This window comes from Piliocolobus tephrosceles, chromosome 3, assembly GCF_002776525.5.
Source record: "Piliocolobus tephrosceles isolate RC106 chromosome 3, ASM277652v3, whole genome shotgun sequence".
Lineage (NCBI taxonomy): Eukaryota > Metazoa > Chordata > Mammalia > Primates > Cercopithecidae > Piliocolobus > Piliocolobus tephrosceles.
This window is the reverse complement of record NC_045436.1, coordinates 12,291,271-12,312,018: the sequence shown is the minus strand read 5'-3', so window position 1 is coordinate 12,312,018 and position 20,748 is coordinate 12,291,271. Positions and strand designations below refer to the sequence as shown.

At 39.7% G+C, this 20,748-nt stretch overlaps 1 protein-coding gene across 2 annotated transcripts; it reads right to left on the bottom strand.

The window, feature by feature from the left end:
- Window positions 1–5,889: 5,889 nt before the first annotated feature.
- Window positions 5,890–17,997, bottom strand: AGA (aspartylglucosaminidase). 2 transcript variants are annotated; one of them, XM_023229408.2, is made up of 9 exons: window positions 17,743–17,997; window positions 15,703–15,856; window positions 15,003–15,115; window positions 13,803–13,915; window positions 12,453–12,567; window positions 11,318–11,393; window positions 9,472–9,579; window positions 8,326–8,459; window positions 5,890–6,924 (listed from the first exon to the last, which is right to left on the bottom strand). In XM_023229408.2, exons 1-9 carry the CDS (start codon window positions 17,867–17,869, stop codon window positions 6,824–6,826), a joined length of 1,041 nt encoding a protein of 346 aa, XP_023085176.1. In that variant the 5' UTR covers window positions 17,870–17,997; the 3' UTR covers window positions 5,890–6,823. The 2 variants fall into 2 exon arrangements, with proteins under 2 accessions (XP_023085176.1, XP_023085186.1); XM_023229418.2 differs by having other exon boundaries at window positions 9,472–9,571; window positions 11,340–11,393.
- Between the last annotated feature and the right edge of the window lie 2,751 nt (window positions 17,998–20,748).

Sequence of the window (20,748 nt, the reverse complement as noted above, 5' to 3'; positions counted from 1 at the left end):
TAGTTCCTTTCCAGTGTGGCTAGATGAGACACCTGGGTGAGGTATGTCTACTGAATTATTTACAAAATGAACCCAATCCAGAGAAAGGAGTAGGTGTTATCATGGTTTTTGCATCTTATTTTAACTGATAACTTATCTTCAAGTCATCTTTTAATGTGAACATATCAAATAATTCAAGCAAATGTTACAAAATATATGTTTTAAAAGTATTACTCTAGGCCGGGCATGGTGGCTTATGCCTGTAATCCTAGCACTTTGGGAAGTCAAGGTGGGTAGATCACCTGAGGTCAGGAGTTTGAGAGCAGACTGGCCAACATGGTGAAACCCTTTCTCTACTAAAAATACAAAATTAGCCAGACGTGTTGGCGCTCACCTGTAATCACAGCTACTTGGAGGCTGAGGCACGAGAATCGTTTGAACCTGGGAGGTGGAGGATGCAGTGAGCCTAGATTGTGCCATTGCACTCCAGCCTGGGCAAAAAGAGCAAAACTCCATCTCAAAAAAAAAAAAAAAAAAAACAAAAAGTTAAAAAAATTACTCTATAGGTAATAGTCTATATTAAATGGGCTTAAGTTCTACAGCTGCCATTCCAAATATGGATTGATCCTTTGTGGTTCAGAATATCAGAATTATGAATTCAATTAATTTATTCACATATCTATAATTCTGCATACAAATTAAATGTTAGGGAACCTAGTAAGTTAGTAAGAACATAGAGTGTTGAACACAACGTATTTTGTTTAAGAATATAGAAACTTGGGGTTATAATTTATGTATGATCTATGTTTTTGCAGAATTCTATGACTATACAGGAGATCATCTGAGTATTATATCCGACTTAGAATTTGAGAACCTTATGTTTTACTGCTGTTGCTGAAGAAAAGAAATGAAAACAGCAGACTCTTGAATGATAGAATTAACGTGGTGTGTGCACCCTTGGAAGGGTAGCACCCTTGGTAGGATAAGCATGATCACAGGCAGAGAGAAATGATATGTTCTTGACACTAACTAGTCATGTCGCCTCCTGAGTTATGCGTCACTTTTAAGTCTCAACTTACCTATAAAATACAGGAGTTAGATTTCTGTAGTTGATCTCAAAGGTGTATTCTAGTCTAGTTCTATGATCCTATGAACCATTTACAGTTTCACATTTATGGTTAGCTTTAATGAGCCTTGATATATTAGGAAAATAATCTGTAGGTATGATTTTAAAAAAAATCTAGTAGAGAAAGGCTTATGGAATTATCAGTGATCTTCTTATAACTCCCTGTAAGAAATCACTATTGCCTTCTCCTGGTGATAACCTCCATATTCTAAAAGGGAAGTGATACTTATACCTCTTTTTTTGACTGAGTGTAGATGATGAGGATTTTTCTCACACTGCCCATTGCAGTTAAATCACTGTAGAGAGAGAGATCCTTGCTTGATTTCCTATAAACATTGACACCTTTGTTTCTTGTTTCATTTCCTAGTGACAGTGTCTCCTGATTTTCTATTTCGAAAGATGAGAATATTCATCATTTTAAACGTAGTCTGTTTACATTTGAATTATGTTAGTTACTATCTGATTATTTTCTTCAAAGGAAAGAAGTTAACATTCAGATGTTTTGGATGGTATTCCCGAATAGAATAACGGTTCTTTTGAAAACTTTATCACAACTAATTCAATGTTCACTATATGAACATTCTCAGAAGGTTGTAAAACAATCTCAGAAGGTTGTCCTTGGCTTTTGTCAAGTGATTCTTTAGTTTGAACTTGCAAAACTGCAGTCTTTGCTCTTATCTTCAATTTAACTGCAAGTCTACAACTTCTTTTAAATCTCAAATACGTATTGCAAGGGAAAGCAAATAATAACAAAATAAGGCTCTTTTACTAAGCACTGTTGACAGTATCAAGAATTGTGAAGGGTCAGAGGTTTCACTCTACTTGCCAGCTAACAAGTTAGCTTGCCACAGCTTCATGAAAACGGGCAGAAAACATGAGACATGTGGGTCAGAGACGAAGGACATTATTAGTCACAGCACAGTAAGCAACATGACTTTGATGTTCTGATCCCTACTAGGGTCCCAGTGGGGGTACAAAGGGGCAGGTTCAGGTGGATACTGCAAACAGTAAGTTTGCGTGCATCACAGCTGAGGGACCTCATGCTTAGGAAACCCCAGCCTTTTATAAGAGTTGCAAGCAAACCTGCCTAACCTTTGTCTCAAAGGGAGACATTATTTTTATTGTACTAGACAGCAAACAAACATGCCCCTTGCCCAGGAGGGAAACGCTCTCTCAATCTTCCAAATTTTTTTTTTTTTTTTTTTTTTTTTGCTATAGAAACATTCTTGAAAAGATAGTCCTGAACAAAAGCCAGCACCGTGCATGCCTGAAGGAATTGCAGCTACTATGTATAAAATTACTTAAACCAAGGATGCTATTACCTTCCTCATTGGCTTTTGGTAGAATTAAATGATAATACATCAAAGTGCTTACTATTGTTAGGTGTTCAATCAATGCTGGCTACTCTTATACAATAGCACATAGTCAGATGAAAGAACTTTAATACTTGAATTTCCTGCCTCCATCATAAAAATAATATATGCTTCCTGTTTTCCTTTTAAATAGATTTTATTTTTTAGAGTAGTTTTAAGTTCACAGCAAAATTGGGAGGAATGTACATTCCCTGCCCTCACACATACACAGTCTTTCTTCCGCACTATCCACATTCCCCAGCAGAGTGGTACATGTTACAGCTGGTACACCTGACATTGACACATCATTATTGCCCAGAGTCCATGGTTCACGTCAAGGTTCACTCGGTGTTGTATATTCTACGGGTTTGGAGAAACGGATAAAATGACATCCACCATTTGCAGTATTACAGAGAAGAATTTCACTGCCCTAAAAGTAGTCTGTGCTTTGCTGATTCATTCCTCCCTCCCCACAACCGCTGGCACCCTCTAATCTTTATACTGTCTTCATAGATTTTCCCCGTCTGGTGTCACACAGTTGGAGTCTTATGGTATGGACGCTTCTTTTTTAAAAACATGCAAATATTATTCAGATAAAGTCACCCACGACCTTCCTACAAAGTAGTACCTTTAACTTTTTGATTAATTTCCTAATAATATCTTTCTAGGCATTTATTTTTAAAAAAATTCCTTTTGTCCTTTAGAAAGTTTCATTTGTCACTAGTTTAATAACCTCCACATAAACTCTTTAAACTATTTAAGCCTGTTTAAGCTTTTTTTTTTTTTTTTTTTTTTTTGAGATGGTCTCACTTTGTCATCCAGGCTGGAGCGCAGTGGCGCGATCTCAGCTCACTGCAGCCTCAACCTCCCAGGTTCAAGCAATCTCACCACCTCAGCCTCTGCAGTGAGCTGAAACTACAGGCATGAGCCACCACATCCAGCTCATTTTTTGTATTTTTTGTAGAGACCGTTTCTACAAAATTATGTTATCGCCCAGGCTGGTCTGGAACCTCTGGGCTCAAGTGATTCTCCTGCCTCGGCCTCCCAAAGTGCTGGGATTATAAGCATGAGCCACTGCACCTGGCCTAACCATTCTATCAGTCAGGATAGGGTAGTTTGCGCTGTGTCACAATAAAAAGGCTTATTTCTTATTCACACTACATGTGCATCCTGCACTGTCATGGGGTTCTCATTACGGTCACTCGAGCACAACCATCATCATGTTGTTAGGTTTGAAAAAAAATGCTCAGAACTCATGCCCAGAACATCCCATGGCTGGACCAGATCACGAGAGGCCAAAAAGAACAATCCTACCATGTGCCAGGTAGGCAGAGCTGGAAATGTTTGGTGAATAGGATTCGTGACAACCAGTTTACACTGTGGTTAGCAGAAATAAGAATCGACCTACCATTAGTCTTTTCTGCCCAGTTAAATAAGTGAAATAATTTTTTTTTAAGTTCCACGGATTAATCAAAGCAAATAAAGAGCATGAAACTACCAAAATCTTTATTTTATACCATGGCTAACATTTTCCTCTTTGCCTATTGTGCTAAAAATACGAAGCACTTGAGTGAAGTGTATCCGAATTCTCTGGAGCATTAATCAAGCAATTTTAATATTGCTAATATCAAAATCACTTTCTTTTTCTAAGTGGGGCTGTTAAATTGAGCTAAGCGGATGCTCAAACTTATGCCCACTACACTCCTAGGCTATTCTATAGTAGTAATGTTATGAGATGAAAGGTGTAAGCAGAAAACAGGAGAGAATAGAATCAGGTGGCAAGTACTTACACCTCTTTCCATATATATACTTACTATATATGTATATACACACACACATATACATACATACTTTCTCTTTGTATATATCTACATATATCTATAGATATTGTCACTGAAATTTTTATCCATTTAGAGAGAAATAGAAAAACTCAAATAAAAATCTAAGTGAATCTAAGTTTATTCTCAGAATCACATAGAAAAGTTGCTTAATCCATATATGTGCTTAGGACAATCTAGTTTCATCTTAGCAGTAGGCAAGTGAGAACATTTTTTTGTAAGGTCAAAGGAAAAAAACAAAAACAACTTGCCAGAATGGGGAAAATTCTGCAACTAGATCCCTTACCTTATGCTATGTAATAGCCATGCAATCTATCCAATGATACAACCAGGACAGATGTGAGGCAAACCACTAACTACTGTCTGGCGTAAAAAGTTAAATCATGGTCAGGTGCGGTGGCTCACGCCCATAATCCCAGCACTTTGGGAGGCTGAGGCAGGCAGATCACGAGGTCAGGAGTTTGAGACCAGCCTGACCAACATGGTGAAACCCCAGCTCTACTAAAAATACAAAAATTAGCTGGGCGTGGTGGCGTGCGCTTGTAATCTCAGCTACTCAGGACGCTGAGGCAGGATAATGGCATGAACACGTGAGGCGGAGCTTGCAGTGAGCCGAGATTGCGCCACTGCACTCCAGCCCGGGCCACAGAGCGAGACTGCGCCTCAAAAAGAAAAAGGTAAACCATGATCACATTTTCCAAGGCTCCCTTCCCAAGTTACTTTCTTGCATTTCCCAATTTAGTGAATCACTTCCAAATTCAATGTATTTCTAATTGACTTACAATTCTCTTTGCCAACTGTGTTAATATTTCACCAGTTTCCTACATGTATTTCCCACAACCCCAGTCAACACTGATTCTGTAACACCATGAAAGAAAGATGTTCCCTCTGTATATACCATCACTAGGGACACACAATTCTTTTCAAAAGAAAGAAGACACATCTGTATTATTTAAATAACATTACAGTCAAAACTCGAACTTTAAAAATGTATTTCCAAAGTAGTTCCATTACTTACAATATAGGGAAATTATTTCTCTGAGGAAGAATGTGAGTTAAAAAGAAAACATCTTTTAGAAACATATGTGGATTGCTTTTGTCAGCTAAACTCGTAATTTGCTGGGAAGTGACAGGCCATGAATACTTCATTCTCCTTTTCCTGGTGATTTTGTAAATGACTGCCTTATTTATTAATGGAAAGCAAATATGCAAAACGAAAGTATCATCTTAAAGCAGACGCAAGTTTAAATGTGGTTTTTTTCTTTTCCCAAGGCCCGGCACCAGGTTTAAGCAGGTTAGCATACCTCAGATAACCCTGAACAGTAAGATCCCCTTTCTGAGTGTGAAGCTGTAGGGCTGCCATTAGCAGTTGCTAATTCCAGGTTTCAAGTCCTCATTTATGAAGAATCTGATTTAGTGGCACAGAGGGCATTTTTAAAGAGGCTCCCCAGAGAATTCTGATACACAGCAAGGTGTATCAGAACAAGTGATCTACACTGTTCTTAAAACGATAGCTTTCTCCCCTAAATTATAAAGAACATTAAACATTAAGATGAGCATAGAAAAAACAGCTGAAATTCTAAAGTTTGAAGACAATATCGTACATGTACATTTATTAATGAATGTTGATTAAAAAGATGATTTTGAAGGAAAAATGCTGCTGAGAAGGCACACACACAACTTCTGTAGAGTTGCCATACAGATAGTTAATCAGAAGTTAGGAAAACAAACCAAGCTAAACAACATATTTCTTGACTTACTTCTAATTGCAACACCCACCTCTGCATAAGGGATTAGTAAAATTACAGTACAGATCAAGTTCCCCAAATCAATTTTAAAAGAAACGATCAATACTAAATATTAGCATGTAAAACATCATATTTTTGTGGCTTTCGAACTTTCACACAGAGAGCTCCAAAAGAGGAAAAAAGCAAAGAAAATCAACACAATTCCTCATCAGAAGATTGCCCATATTTTCTAGTATGTACAAAACAAAGAGTATTTCATGTTCTTAATATCATCTTCCTTCCTCAAGTTTTTAGGGAATATTAAGTAAAACCAATAATCAGTGATAAGAGATGCATCACTGTGACATACTGAAATTCAATCAGGACTCATCATGCTGAGACTCTGCTGTTTTTTTCTTTGGGTCTGAAAAACTTGTATACTCTAATTATTTTAAGCATCCAAATATGATGATTCCTTTTGGGTTTAATATATCACTGTGGAAATAAATCTCAAAGTAGCAATTTTTTACAACACTGATCAGAAATCCAAATGTCACTTAAAACTTAAATATATACAAAACAGAGCCATATACATATCCATCTTCAGAAAATATAAAAAAGGTTAAAAAAATAGACAAAATTTCAGATACAGAAAGTGCCACATCAACAGAAATTTATTTTTGTGTTTATTTTACAAAAAGACTTTAGAACACATGAGGAACACTAGATGATGATACTGAGCAGCCTTTTCAGCCTTTGTTTCTTTCTTCTTTAAATACAGATGTTGACAGAAAAGATGGATTAGATGCAGTTCACTTTTTCCTCAGTTGGCTGATTTTTTTCAGAATTATAAACCATGAAACTAAACTGAGTAAATGTTGAAAGTTTATTACAAGCAGCACCTGGGGCCAAAAATGAAAGACGTTTGGTTAACTATAGGATGTACATATTTATAACCAATACAGATATTGCTTATTTGACTAGACACTGGCTACTGTATACCTTATGTCTAAGTCACAGGAAGTACACTAGTGTCATCCTCCTCAGAACTAAGCAGTGAACAGTCCATGAAAGGAACGAGGTAGCTGGTAAAATATCTCTTTGAACTTTAAAAAACTGGCTGATTTTTGTTGTTGCTGTGATCTACACACATGCCGTCACTGCTACTATTATTTAACTGTTCTTACATGTTTTTCTTAGGAAAAATTATTCAGGCACATCCCCCACATTTTATTTCTCTAGCCACTAGAACATTCTCATCATTCATTCACAACTCCATACCCTACCATTGCTCCCTATTCTTCTACTCTCACAGGAAGAGTCAAGAGTAATTTGTCATGATGCTTTGTCTAATCAAGTTCATCTTCTCATGCTCAAACACCTGGGGGAGGGTCCTCTTCGTTCATTAAATAGAAGAATCTAGTCAACTGTAAATTCAGCCACTATTATATAATTATCATTTTTTTTCATTCTGTTAAATCCAACTTTGAGTTTTCTAATAAGGTTTATTTCTTAAGAGGGAATCAATAAAACTGCCTTATTTGATATATAAAGCTTTTCCCCTTCATAATTTTTATTGACTTTTGTGTCTTAGTGCTTAAAAAAGAATAAAGCGTTCTTCAAACAAGTTTTTCAAATAGAGAACTGTGGGAAGTAAAAGATCAAAGAACAATAATAAGCAGTCCAACCTAATAAGTCATATTGATCAGTAAGCTGTGTATCTTCCCCATCTGAAAATTCACTAATGAGAATCAGCAGTGGCTGATCTTAAAATGCTTTGAAACTGTGATAGGCTCAAACGGAAAGTAAATGAAGCGAAAGACAAGCCTCAAACAGTGCAAAAATAATTCTGCTAAACTCTTTGGTTTACTAATTAGTAATACATTTTGCTCTTTGGAGCCCCGAGAAGATCTAAATGGCTGAGGCATTTAAATAATGAATAGAAAAGAAATAGGGAAGATAATTTATCCTTGTCTATTTTTAATTAGTATAAACATTTGACTAGATTAGCCTATGTCAACACGTACTGGAGCTGAAGCTAAACTTCATTTAAGACACATGTGAAAGATAAGAACTACTAGTCAGAGACTGGGTCATAGCTACCGGCAGTCAATCAAAGGCTTTTAGGTATATTTTTAATGCTGTGGGTCTTGACAGATCATCAATTAACATTTACTCAATGCCCACTTAAGGAATCTCTTTCTCTGTTGAATATAGTGTATTGTACACAACAATATTTAAAAAGTGTATGTTTGATAAATATTTGGAAGTTCACACAAATACAAAATCTAAACACAACTTACCATAACTTCCAGTCACATTGGCACATATAACAGCCCCAAAGAATTCTGGAAAATACTTCTGGATTCTTGAAATCACTTTTTGGCAAGCTATGGTTGGATCTTCTCCTCCTCTCATGTATTCTACAGCTTGGTAGCTGATTGAAACAGAGGTGAAACTTCAGTGTCACAGAATAAATACTAACTCCAAATTGGGTTAAAATTAGGAATTAAAACCACCAAAATTGCCACGAGACAGAATACACATAAATGAACAGGAGTGGGTTACTTCTATTAAAGCATCCACAAAGCAAGTCAACTTTGATACAGTGTCTATCTTTTCAACTAATCCACCCATGAATTTCAGATATGGAATACTATTTTTGACTTTGGCTGAATAACTGTCAGTAGTAATGGCCAGAAGTCAAAAAGAATACAGATTTTCAATGAGAAAAACAGCTACGATCAAAGGGGAAGGTAGTGTGCATGGGCACAACGTCTAGCTAGGGTGGAGAGCTGTACACGATGACTGCGCTTCCTACTTTTACCATCAACTATCACAGCCCTGCTACTCGGCAGCTTCATATCAATTATCTAAACAGATCGTAAGTGTTCTCATCTGGGAAGCAGGGTGGGAAATACTACTTTATTTCACAGGACTATGATTACTTAACTTGAATGACTGTCATTATCAACATGCTGGGCAACAAGCTTGTATGCAGTTTCAAAGCAGCTCTTACACAGAAATTCAGGTTACACAACACAAACATTATGTTTTCTTTTTTTTTTTTTTTTCTTGAGACAGAGTCTTACTCTTGTTGCCCAGGCTGGAGTGCAGTGGCATGATCTTGGTTCACTGCAACCTCCGTCTCGCAGGTTCAAGTGATTCTCCTACCTCGGCCTCCTGAGTAGCTGGGACTATAGACTTGTACCACCATGCCCAGCTAAATGTTTTGTATTTTTAGTAGAAACAGTCAGGAGTTCGAGACCATGCTGGCCAGGCTGGTCTCGAACTCCTGAACTCAGGTGATCCACCTGCCTCAATCTCCCAAAGTGCTGGGATTACAGGTGTGAGCCACTTCACCCAGCCTCAAAAATTATTTTCTATCTTAAAAGAAAAAAAGTATCTTCTCCAAAGGTCTCTAAAATTCACACACTAAGAAGTGATACCTTGGTAGGAAGCGCATCAATATATCACCATTCCCAGTGGCTGCGGCTGCCCCTGCAGTATCGTCAGCATAGGCTCCAGCTCCAGGTACTGGTGAGTCTCCTACACGGCTTTGAGAGAGGATTAACAATTTAGGGGAGGAAATCGAGTGTAAAACACATTAAGTCATAAGCTGTTCCAAATAAGGGATATTTCCACTTAGCCTCTGATACCGTTTTAAGTAAATTCTTCATCAGAACAAAGAACAGGTTTTCACTAGTTTTTGAACTAAGGTTTACAAACCTACATTAATTATATAAGAATTTGTTATCAGATGTGGAGTGTAAAACAGCTGACTCATAGAAACAGCGACTAAAATGGTGGTTACTGCAGGCTGGGGGAGGTGGACCTGGCGAGATGTGGGTCAAGGACACACAATTCCAGTTAGGCAGGAGGGAAGGTTCCAGAGGCCTACTGCGGATCATGCTGACTAAGGTTAATAACAAGAGAGTGCACATCTGAAAACTGCTAAGCAGATTTTTTTTTTTTTTTTTGAGATGGAGTCTTGCTTTGTCATCCAGCAGGAGTACAATGGCATGATCTTGGCTCATTGCAACCTCTGCCTCCTGGGTTCAAGCGATTTTCCCTGCCTCAGTCTCCTGAGTAGTTGCGACTACAGACAAGAACCACCAAACTCGGCTAATTTTTTTTTTTTCTTTCTTTTTTTTACTAGAGATGGGGTTTCACCATGTTGGCCAGGCTGGTCTTGAACTCCTGACCCCAGGTGATCCACCTGCTTTGGCCTCCCAAAGAGTTGGGATTACAGGCATGAGCCATCCCGCCCGGCTGAAAACTGCTAAGTAGATTTTAAGTGTTCTCGCCATAATAAAATTGGTATGTGAGATAAGAGGTTAAATAGCTTGATTTAGCCATTCTACAACATACACATACATCAAAATATCATGTTGTACACCACAAATACACATAATTTTCATTGTCATTAAAATTAATTAATTTTTTAAAAGAACTTGTTATCAGTCAGGCATATACCAGCATGGTATAGATTTACAGTGACTATTCTATTATTACCATCCTTTATCATCTAATTTCCAGATTATTGCAACATGTTCAAAATTGGTTTCCCTTATCTACAATCTATTTCTGCTTCCTATGTAATGTGCCAAACTTCTACCAGATTTTTTTCTTGTAACAAATTTTTAATGCTTTTCTTTTTCAAAATTAAATCCAGAATGCCTTAAACTGACTTAAGACACCTTAAATCTGGCTTCAGTCTTCTCTTGCAGTCTTATCTTCCAATACCACTTCCCCTACCCCAAAACACACACACACACCCCCACACCCCTTCTTCCCTAGTCAGTGGGAGCCCTGAACACACACACACCCCCCCAAACACCCACACCAGAGGGAGCCCTGAGCATGCACGCACACACACGTACACATACACACACACATTCTTTCCAAGCCAGTAGGGAGTTCTGAACACATACACACACATGCACCTTCTTTCCAAGTCAGTGGGAGTTCTGAATACACACACACATACACACATATAGCCAGTAGGAGTGCTGAACCTCAACTACCATGAGTCAGGGCTCATCTCTAAGCATCACTTTACTGGTGTTCCTAACTACCCCAGCTTAAAGCGATCACCTCTGGCACCCCTAAACCCTACAGCACTGGCTGTGACTCCGTCCTGTGGCACTCAGCAGACAGTACTGCATTTTCTTTCACACTCATTCATCGTAGCTGTGAGACTAGGGCTGTGCTTTGCAACCCCCATAGCACCTGGCATATATTGCTCTGCATTCGATGTATATTTGACAGCTCTGTTCTTTTGGAAACACTAACCCATGTATTTTGAATTTTATACCATTTGTAGATGTACCAGCAGCAATACGTCCTGTCTTATGGATTACAACCATGCCTAGAAGTTAAAAAAAAAAAAATAAACCACTGTAAGTGTATAAAGTTTACCTCAAATATAACCAAATAATTGAGCAGGCAGTAGTAACTGCTGTGGTTTGAATGTTTGTGTTTCCCCAAATTCATATCAACATCCTATTCCACAAGGTGATGGTATCAAGAGGTGAGGCCTTTGGGAGCTGATTAGGTCATGAGGACAGAATCCCCATGAATGAAATTCATGCCCTTATAAATGCGGCCCCAGAGAGCTTCCTCGCCCCTTCCACCATGTGAGGACACAGCAAGAAGATGCCATCCATGAGCCAGGAAACAAGCTGTCTCCAAACTCGGAACCTGCCAGCGCCTTGATCTTGAACTTCCCAGCCTCCATAACTGTGAGAAATAAATTTCTGTTGTTTAGAAGCCACCCAGTCTGGGTATTTTGTTAATTGCCATGGTAACAGGCAATTAACATTATTCATTATTATTAACAGACGGGGCCTTTAAGAGGTGATTAAGGCTAAAAGGGCTTAATGCCATTATTGCAGGGAGTGAGCTCCTGATATAAAGGATGAGTTCTACCCAATTTCCTGTCTCATTCTCTTGACTGCCACCTTGGGATGGCCCTTGCCAGATGCCAGCACCCTGTTCTTGAACTTCTCAGGCTCCAGAACTGTGAGCCAAATCAACTTTTCTTTATAAATTACCCAGTCTGTGGTAGTCTGTTATAGCAGCGAAAAACAAACTAAGACAAAGACTAATGTAAATTTTTAACATTATAACTTGGAAAAAGTTATTTAAGGTCACTAAAATACAGCAACATAACACTGCCAAAAAATGAAATATCAAATAAAGATTTAAAAATCCACAAGTGAATAGTCGTTGGGTTTTAGGTGTCTTGTATAAATAATTTACCAAATTTTATACAGTTGCTAAGACAAGATTAAGCTATCTATAGAGAGGCACACTTAACTGACAGTTAAAACAATCAAAATCAACTTCTGGTAGAAGAATAGGGAAGAGCTACAGGAAGATAATTAACTAAACTTTATCCATAAAAACTGCACAAAAGGCAAATTACCAATAGTGTCATGACCACGATTATCTTCTGTTTCTTTATGGATAGGAATATCCTGCTTTAAGATACCAAGTGGTTTGTAGGGTCCGCAGTATTTTGAGGGGTCTGGTATAACATTCTGTAAACAAGATTTAAGTTTTACTTCTTACAAAGGGTATTTTTAGAAATTGCCAAGAAATTATGTACAATCACTAAACACTAGCAACAAATCAAGAAAAGACATGTGGTAACTTAAAGATAAGAATTAAAAGCTAAGAAATCACTAAGTCTCATATAAAAACAAATAAGGTAAATAATTGTACTGAATATCCATTCTAGTCTAAGAATTAAATAATATAGGTGAGGTATCTATTGCAGGACACAGGTCCCTAATTTGTCTCTTTATATGCCTAAAATTCTCAACACAGTAGTAGATATAAAGTGTTTTAAAATTAGACATTAATCCTTAAACAAATAAGATACACACTAGACCTCTAAATGTCAGAAATTTGTTCCTTGGCAAAGAATTCTGAGATTTAAAGTCAAATATGTTTTAAAAGCTTTTATTGTTTTTTCAAAGCTAGGCTTATGTGAATATATTCTAAGTTGTGCTTTAAGATATCTTTATAAATCTTAAAGGCTCGAGAATATAACGCAAACTCATAAATTGAGGTTGTGTATGTAGACTGGTATTAAAACAAGAAACCTATTCCTATTCCTCATGTCTCACACATCAGTGCACTAAGTGCCTCCCCTAACTTCGTTTTATGATTAGCCTCTTTCAAGTGCTAACCCAAGGGACTTCTGACTTGATGGCTACTCAAAAGTAATTAGGACTTAGGGAAGAAATAGATGAGAGACTAAGATATCCCACAGAAGGACTCTGTATGGCAAAGGCAAACTGATTTATGCTAAAAGTCCCATTAAAGACAAATCATTCCACTGGTAACATACTAGACATGTAATATTATATGTTCTCAAGTCAAGAACAAGATATTGGATATACTGCACACAGATAAAATCTAAGAAATATTTTAGACTCATAGTTTCCAAACTGATTTTTTAGACTTAGTTACAAGGAAACACAAGCAGCAGCCCTGATTGAGGCAGCCACCTCCACATGACAGAAACTTCAGTTTGAAAACTGTTGCGAGAGACCAGTAGCTCTCCACGCTGGATATGCATCCGATGCAGCTAGAGGTGTTTCAGGAATATCCATACCTACAGAGTCAACTAAACTAAAACCACTGGTTCTAATGTACAGCCAGGATGCTAACCAGCACCCTAGACAACAGGCAGGCAACAGTGAGCAGAAAGGATGTCATTTAATATCTTCAATTAACTTATTTTTAAACATTAAATACGTATGCATACCCTCCAATAATTTGGCTGGCAATTCCGAGCAAGCCAATCTGAATGAAGAGCTTGAGAAGCACTGGTAGATAAATCTTCATTGACAAACCCCATACTTTCGGCAAATTTGGTGGCTGGAGATTGGAATAAAGGAAAGTGTAAATTATTCGAGTATTGTCTTTTCAACAAAAATATATGTACTAGAGGCATTCTGGGTCAGCAGCATCTTAAGAGAGCTACACAAAGACTTTCGAAGGAGTATTCATACATGAACGGTTTTAAGAGACTCGGTTTTTACACCTTCGATTTCCTTATGTCCTTCCTAAAACTGATCTACTTAAAGCCGTTGGGGTATGCATTACAAGAGTTCTCATTCTGGCCGGGTGCGGCCGCTCATGCCTGTCATCCTAGCACTTTGAAGCGGAGGTGGGTGGATCATCAAGTCAAGAGATTGTGACCACCCTGGCCAACATGGTGAAACCCCGTCTCTACTAAAAATACAAAAATTAGCTGGGCGTGGTGGTGCGTGCTTGTAATCCCAGCTACTTGGGAGGCTGAGTTAGGAGAATCACTTGAACCCAGGAAGGGGAGGTTTCAGGGAGCCGAGACCGTGCCATTGCACTCTAGCCTGGGTGACAAGAGTGAAACTCCATCTCAAAAAAAAAAAAAAAAAAAAAGGAGTTCTCTTCCCACCTCACCTCCTCCACAATTTTCCTCCTTCCACTTCACAAAAGACACACTTCTCACCAATACTGAGTCTTAGAATTGCACTGAAACTAGACTGCAATGCCTGCATATAAAAAAAAAAAAACTTTGAGACACCCAAGGAACAACTGAATTCCAACGAATGGGTAGCAGATCCTTTTACTTGTCAGGTAGTTTCTAATTCTGTAGATGCTACAAAATTGAGGGAAGACTACTGGAGTTGTTAGATAATAGATCATAAACAATAAATTTTGAGTACAGGTCACTGTATGGTTTTTGGTCTGTAACTTGGAAGGTGTTCAAATAACAGACACCGCCATAGCAAAACTTCCATTCCCTTCTTGTTAGAGATGAAGAAGTAAAGAGATTTAGAAGTTACTTATCCAGTTAAATAGATGTTAAGTAAAACAGCTGGGATTTGAACTTAGGTCTGCTTTTATCCATGATTTTGTACTATTTTTCAGTGAAAACTATAGTCAAAAGAATAGAAAAATTTTCAGTGAGTTAAAACAATACCTGACTCTCCTACTAAAAGTGTGTGTGTTGTATGTTCCAGTACTTTCCGTGCCACACCAATAGCATTTTTAATTCGTCTAAGATCTCCTACTGCTCCTACATCCATAGTAGTGCTGCAAGAAAATAGAATGCAGTTAAGAATTAAGAAGTTTTCAGAGGTTCATACATTAAAAACATTGCTTTTCTCCAATCAACAGTGTTTTGCAGTTAAACTCCACCATCTTAAACACAGAAGTGACAGCACATCCATGAAGTTCATATAGATTCCCACAATCGGACAAAATTAGGGAAAAAATAGAAAATCAACTTGCCATACAGCACAACAGCACTAAAATTCTCAGTTTCTCCAAGCTAATTTTAAATATGGCTTTTGAAAGGGGCCTGAAGGCTTCAGGTCAGGCAAACCACAGGATTTGTGGACAGCAGATAAACGATTGTTTATAAGGTCAGAGACATAGTTTTTTAGCTTGGCATTCTCCCGGTTCTAAGGAGACTACCTATCTCTCCATGTGATATTTCTATTACTCTGATTTTTTTTTTTTTTTAGTTGAGAGGGAACCTGTGTTTAGAAAGGTCAAGTATAATAAGCTAGGGGTTTTGACCTGTGACCAAACTCATGCATTCTTTCATCTTGCTCTCGGAAGACCACAACTCTAAATGTAACTCAACATAATAAACAGGACCTGAACGGTGTTCTTACCCCTCCATGATCATGGCATCTAATGTGGTTTCTCCAAGTTCATCAGGACTTCCTCCAAAGCCTACAGAGCCGTCACACTGCTCTGTCTCACACATGGCACAGCCGCTCTCCACCGCATCGAGGGCAGAGCTCCCAGATGCTAATGCCCTCCACGCTGTTAATCAAATCCCAATAATGCTTGTTGATATTTATATATATTTTTCAAAGCCAAATGCAACAAACCAACTCCAATTTAACAACTTTTTCGCATTTACTGAGTTAAACTGACTTTTTAACACGTTAGTTTATCAAGTGCTACAAAGGAGTCAGTGATGAGGCAACATTATTTAACTAGTTATCAGAAGAACTCAAAAACTGGCTATTGGTGCAAAGTGACGTTTTTTTGTTTTTTTCCACTTCCTAGTATCTATTTCTTCTGTGTGTAAGAAACAAAATCAGTATCCCCTCCTTTACTTTAAAAGGTGCCATCGAAACTACTAAAAGGCAGTTAAATAAAAAATCCACTACACCACAGCCTTCTTCACACATTTCTTCTGCATCATTAGATTAAAATATGCATAATTAATGTGTGTCTTGAGGTAACACCTATCCCAGCAAGTCTTAATTAATACTTAACAGCAAACAATTACAACGTGGACTTCATATGGATTAGTTCATTGCGTCTTCATAACAGCTTCTGTGGTAGGTCCTGTACCATCACGACCCTCATTTTCAAGAAAAGGAAACAGAGCCAGAGGCCAGGCAGTTGGTTTAAGGTCACACAGTTGGTAAGTAGCAGAGCCAGGATTCCATACATGTGGGGGTGTGGGGAAGGGTCTTCGATAGACAATTTCTTTCCTGGTAACAACAGAATTCCTTGAAGGGCAGGTGCTCTTGTTGGTAGACACTTTAAGCATCATTACAGCACCTACAGGCTTGAAAGTGTATTTACGCAATTTCCCTCTTTCAATACAGGCAGCTTACACAGAACTGTCCCCCGCCCTGGCTGCTGCACTTTCTTCTCGTCTCATTATCGCTGGGAATATCTTTCTCACAGCCTGTTTCTTCATTTTCTCCGAATCGTATGCACTGCCTATAATTCAGAAATTTAGCTCCACCAAATTCTGGAGTCAATTCTGCCCCAGAAAGTTAATATGTTAGCAACCTCAGCTGGAGGAGGAGGGGTCTGAAAACTGATTCTTCTGGTCATTAAGCAAATGAAAGACACAAGCACAGTACAGAGGAAAATGCCAGGATAATGGTACGTAAGGGCTATTAACAAGACGCAGAAGACAGGAACCTAACTCATTCCGGGCACAAGCACGAGGGCAGTTAGGTCAGACAACTCTTCCTGGAAGAGGTGATACCTTAGCTTAGCGGTTCTCAACCCTGTCTGCAAATCGAAATCACCAAGGGAGCTTTTTTTTTTTTTTTTTTTTTTTTTTTTTTTTAAAAAAAAACACAGTTGCCCTGGTTCCAGCAGTCATATCACAATCACAGGAGGTGGGCGCCGCCAGGACGATTTCTGAGAAGCTCCGCAGATAGTGTTAAGGTACAGCAAAGGTTGGAACCTCGAATTCTAGGTGGCAAGTAAAGCATGACAACACGTGGCAAAAAAAGTAAATGGGAAAAGAGTTCGCTATGGCTGGAAAACTATTAGTCGTCTACAAAATTGCGAAGAATTGAGGGATTAGAAATGAGAGGAGGAGACGTAGACAACTCGCGAAAAGACTGAGTGTAAGGCAAAAAAGCGTACGTGCTACTTGAGTAAAGCATAAAGGCCATAACTATGGTCAGCAGCAGGGTGGAAAAATTACTGCGCTGCAGGAAAGGAGGACCTAAAATGCAGCAGTTGTAGGTAGGGAGGATGCAGTAAAGGCCACTTGGAAGAGACTGAGCCGCGCTGCAGACTCAGGAAGAGCTAGAGGGCGGGACCGCGAGGCCCGGCCCAGCTCGGCGCTCGTCAGTCCTCCTGGCCCGCTGACTGCAGCGGGGCGGGCTGGTCCTCCCCACCCGCAAGCTCTCGCGGCGCAGCCACCCACCCAGGCCGCCAACCCGCACCTGCTTCGGTTGCATTCTTAAAAGGCCAAGTGTTGAGGACCAGGGGCAGAGGGCTGGAGCAGCGCACTAGGGCCTGGCAGAGCAGAAGCGGCACGAGAACCAGAGTCCACTTCGACTTCCGCGCCATAGCTGAGTGCCCAGGGCACTAGCGCGAGAAAAGTCCCGGCAGCCGGCGATCGCGGAACAATTAATCCCAGGTGCCCCGCCCGCCTGGCGGCCACGCCCGCTCTCTCGGGGGTGCGCCGAGGCCTCCCTCAACTCTCGCGGGACCTGGCGTCTTGGGCCTGCGGGAGCGGGAGCCTGGTGTCACGCGGTGCTGAGCTAGCTGTTCCCTGCGCTGAGGTGCTTGTTCCTAAGTGCTGTGCAGATTTTTAAAATAGCCAAACAAGTTGTTGCTTTTCCTGTTGTTAGATTTAGCTTGATATTGGGAAATTAATACAAAATTATTCAGCTCTGGGTTGCAGGGCCCTAGGAACTTTAGCTGATTGCTGTGTACTATGGATTTGGTTCTTTTACTGTCTTTTCAATTTAAAGTTGAAGTTGAAAAGTTTGTCAAACTCAGTATATTCTTGGGGATCCCAGGCCTCGGAAATCTGCAGTAGTTATTGAGTGTAGGTGAAGCGTGTTTGCTTACGACCGGATTTATTTTAGATTTTTTTTCCATTCATAGCGTCCGTCATTTTCGCACCACAACTTTTTGTAGCACTTCCTCATAAATCCCTGAGCTGGAAGAAAAACAAACGGCCTATGTACCTGATTTGTTTTTCTAAGACCACCAGAGTGGGCACAAAAGAACCAGCGAGTAGGCAAGGCTAAAAGCAAAACTGCAAATTTATTCTTTGGTCATCTAGCTTCAGGGACCGGAGCTGGGGGTGGGGGGGGGCGGAGTTTCTAATACAGTCCCCACAAGAATGGGGGCTGAGAAAGCCCACCCCCGGCGCATCTGCTGGGAGCGACTTTTCTAGGAGTGGAAGGGCAATAGGCAGGGCACGGGCATGTCGGGGGAGGGGGGGCGCTCCGCAGGTGCCACCAGGTAAATCTTGGTCTCTTCGGATTGACATCACCTGGTGCATGCCTGATTAATCTGCACCTTCCCGGGAGTCAGCTGCATTTTCGCACACACGGGTAAAAGCGGGTGATGAAGAACCCGGAAATGTGCCATCTTGCCTCTGTTCATCCAAACAGTACCCTCTACCTAGCACACTGACGTGCACGTTCCTGCACCTCCAGGACAAGAAGGCTACCTCCATTCTTTTTTAAATGTATTTTTACTTTCCTGCCTGGCAACTATTACGTGCTAAATAAGTGAATAAAAGGAGGAATGGGGACTTTACGTGGGTGGTGGGGGCTCTCAGTTTTGTTGCTGGGCAGACGTGCGAACATGAACTAATAATCCCTTTGGGCGTCTGGAATGCCTGCCCATGTTGCCAAGGCAAGACACATAATCAGGTAATGTTTTAAAGGGTCTATAAATCTATACAAACTTTAAAAATATGAACTAGGCCGGGCGCGATGGCTCACGCCTGTAATCCCAGCACTTTGGGATGCCGAGGCGGGCGGATCACGAGGTCAGGAGTTCGAGACCAGCCTGGCCAACATAGTGAAACCCCATCTCTACTAAAAATACAAGAATTAGCCGGGCGTGCGGGTTCATGCCTGTAGTCCCAGCTACTTGGTAGGCTGAGGCAGAATTGCTTGAACCCAAGAGGTGGAGGTTGTGGTGAACTGAGATCGAGCCACTTCACTCCAGCCTGGGCAACAGAGTGAGACTCTGTCTCAAAAATAAACAAACAAACAAATAAATATATAAATAAGTAAATAAATGTAAAAATATGAACTAGGTAGGAGTTGTGAGACAAAGCCTTCAAGGCTCTTATTGATTACTAGGAAATTAAATACATAATTTAAAGAACATAAGATAGCCTAGGAGTATAACTATCCCGTTGGGAAGTGTTATTTAAAAGGTACACTAAAGAGAAATTTTATAAGTTCCTTTCATGGGGTTTGGAAGAGGAACAAGTCATCTGTGCTGGAGTAATCAGCATAACCCAATGGCAGGTAAAACTGGAAACTTGGGTGAAACAGGGTAAGAAAGCAAGAAGAACATACATTGTCCTCTGAGTAAATTTTCCTTAGCTCCTGGGCTGTTTTTATGCAGCCTTAAGGAAGTAGGACATGCCTTTAGCAAAAATTGTAAAATATAATACATGGAAAATTGGTCTTAGTACCCCCTGATCTCTCTAGCCTCTTCCTGTTTTTTAAGGTATTTGTGTTTCTTCTGGTGAAAAGAGCATTATCTGTTACCTCCTACTATGTCTGTTTTTCCAAAATTATTTCTTCTTAAATAAAAATTACTGTCAGAGAAACAGCTAAATTACACTATAGTGGGAATGGCTGATAGAAGGTCTCAATATATCAACTTTTCCATGGATATTTGTATGTATGTATGTATGTATTTTTTGAGATGGAGTCTTGCTCTGTCGGCTAGGCTGGAGTTCAGTGGTGTGATCTCGGCTCACTGCAACCTCCATCTCCTGTGTTCAAGGGATTCTCTTGCCTCAGCCTCCTGAGTAGCTGGGATTACTACTGCCTGCCACTATGCCGGCTAATTTTTGTATTTTCAGTAGAGACAGGTTTTGCCATTTTGGTCAGGTTGGTCTTGAACTCCTGACCTCAGGTGATAACACATCCCCGCCCCACCTCCCAAAATGCTGGGATTACAGGTGTGAGCCACCGTGCCCGGCTGGGTATTTGTATTTAAATAACTAATATGCAACCCCTGAAGAATGTACCCGATTCAGTGTCTTCATAGTGACTACTAAAATACCCACTGGATCCACTGTCCAGTTTGCCTAAACTGTGGCTATTTCTTAAAGAAGTTAAATTCGTCTGGATATTGGATTCCTTCTGGAGTAGTTTTCCTTTGACTAACACTTGACGAATAATTTTCATTTTAGTCCTAGAAGTAACCTTCTGTTACTCTCACTTAGGTGTTCTTTTGGGCCT

What these genes read in the sequence shown, in the direction of transcription:
- AGA (XM_023229408.2), bottom strand. Translation starts at nt 17,869, where the DNA reads ATGGCGCGGAAGTCGAAGTGGACTCTGGTTCTCGTGCCGCTTCTGCTC. An exon ending in TAAGAATGCAACCGAAGCAG is followed by an intron (nt 15,857 to 17,742) that starts GTGCGGGTTGGC and finishes TTTGATTAACAG; the next exon opens with CGTGGAGGGCATTAGCATCT. An exon ending in TTGATGCGCTTCCTACCAAG is followed by an intron (nt 8,460 to 9,471) that starts GTATCACTTCTT and finishes TGTTTCAATCAG; the next exon opens with CTACCAAGCTGTAGAATACA.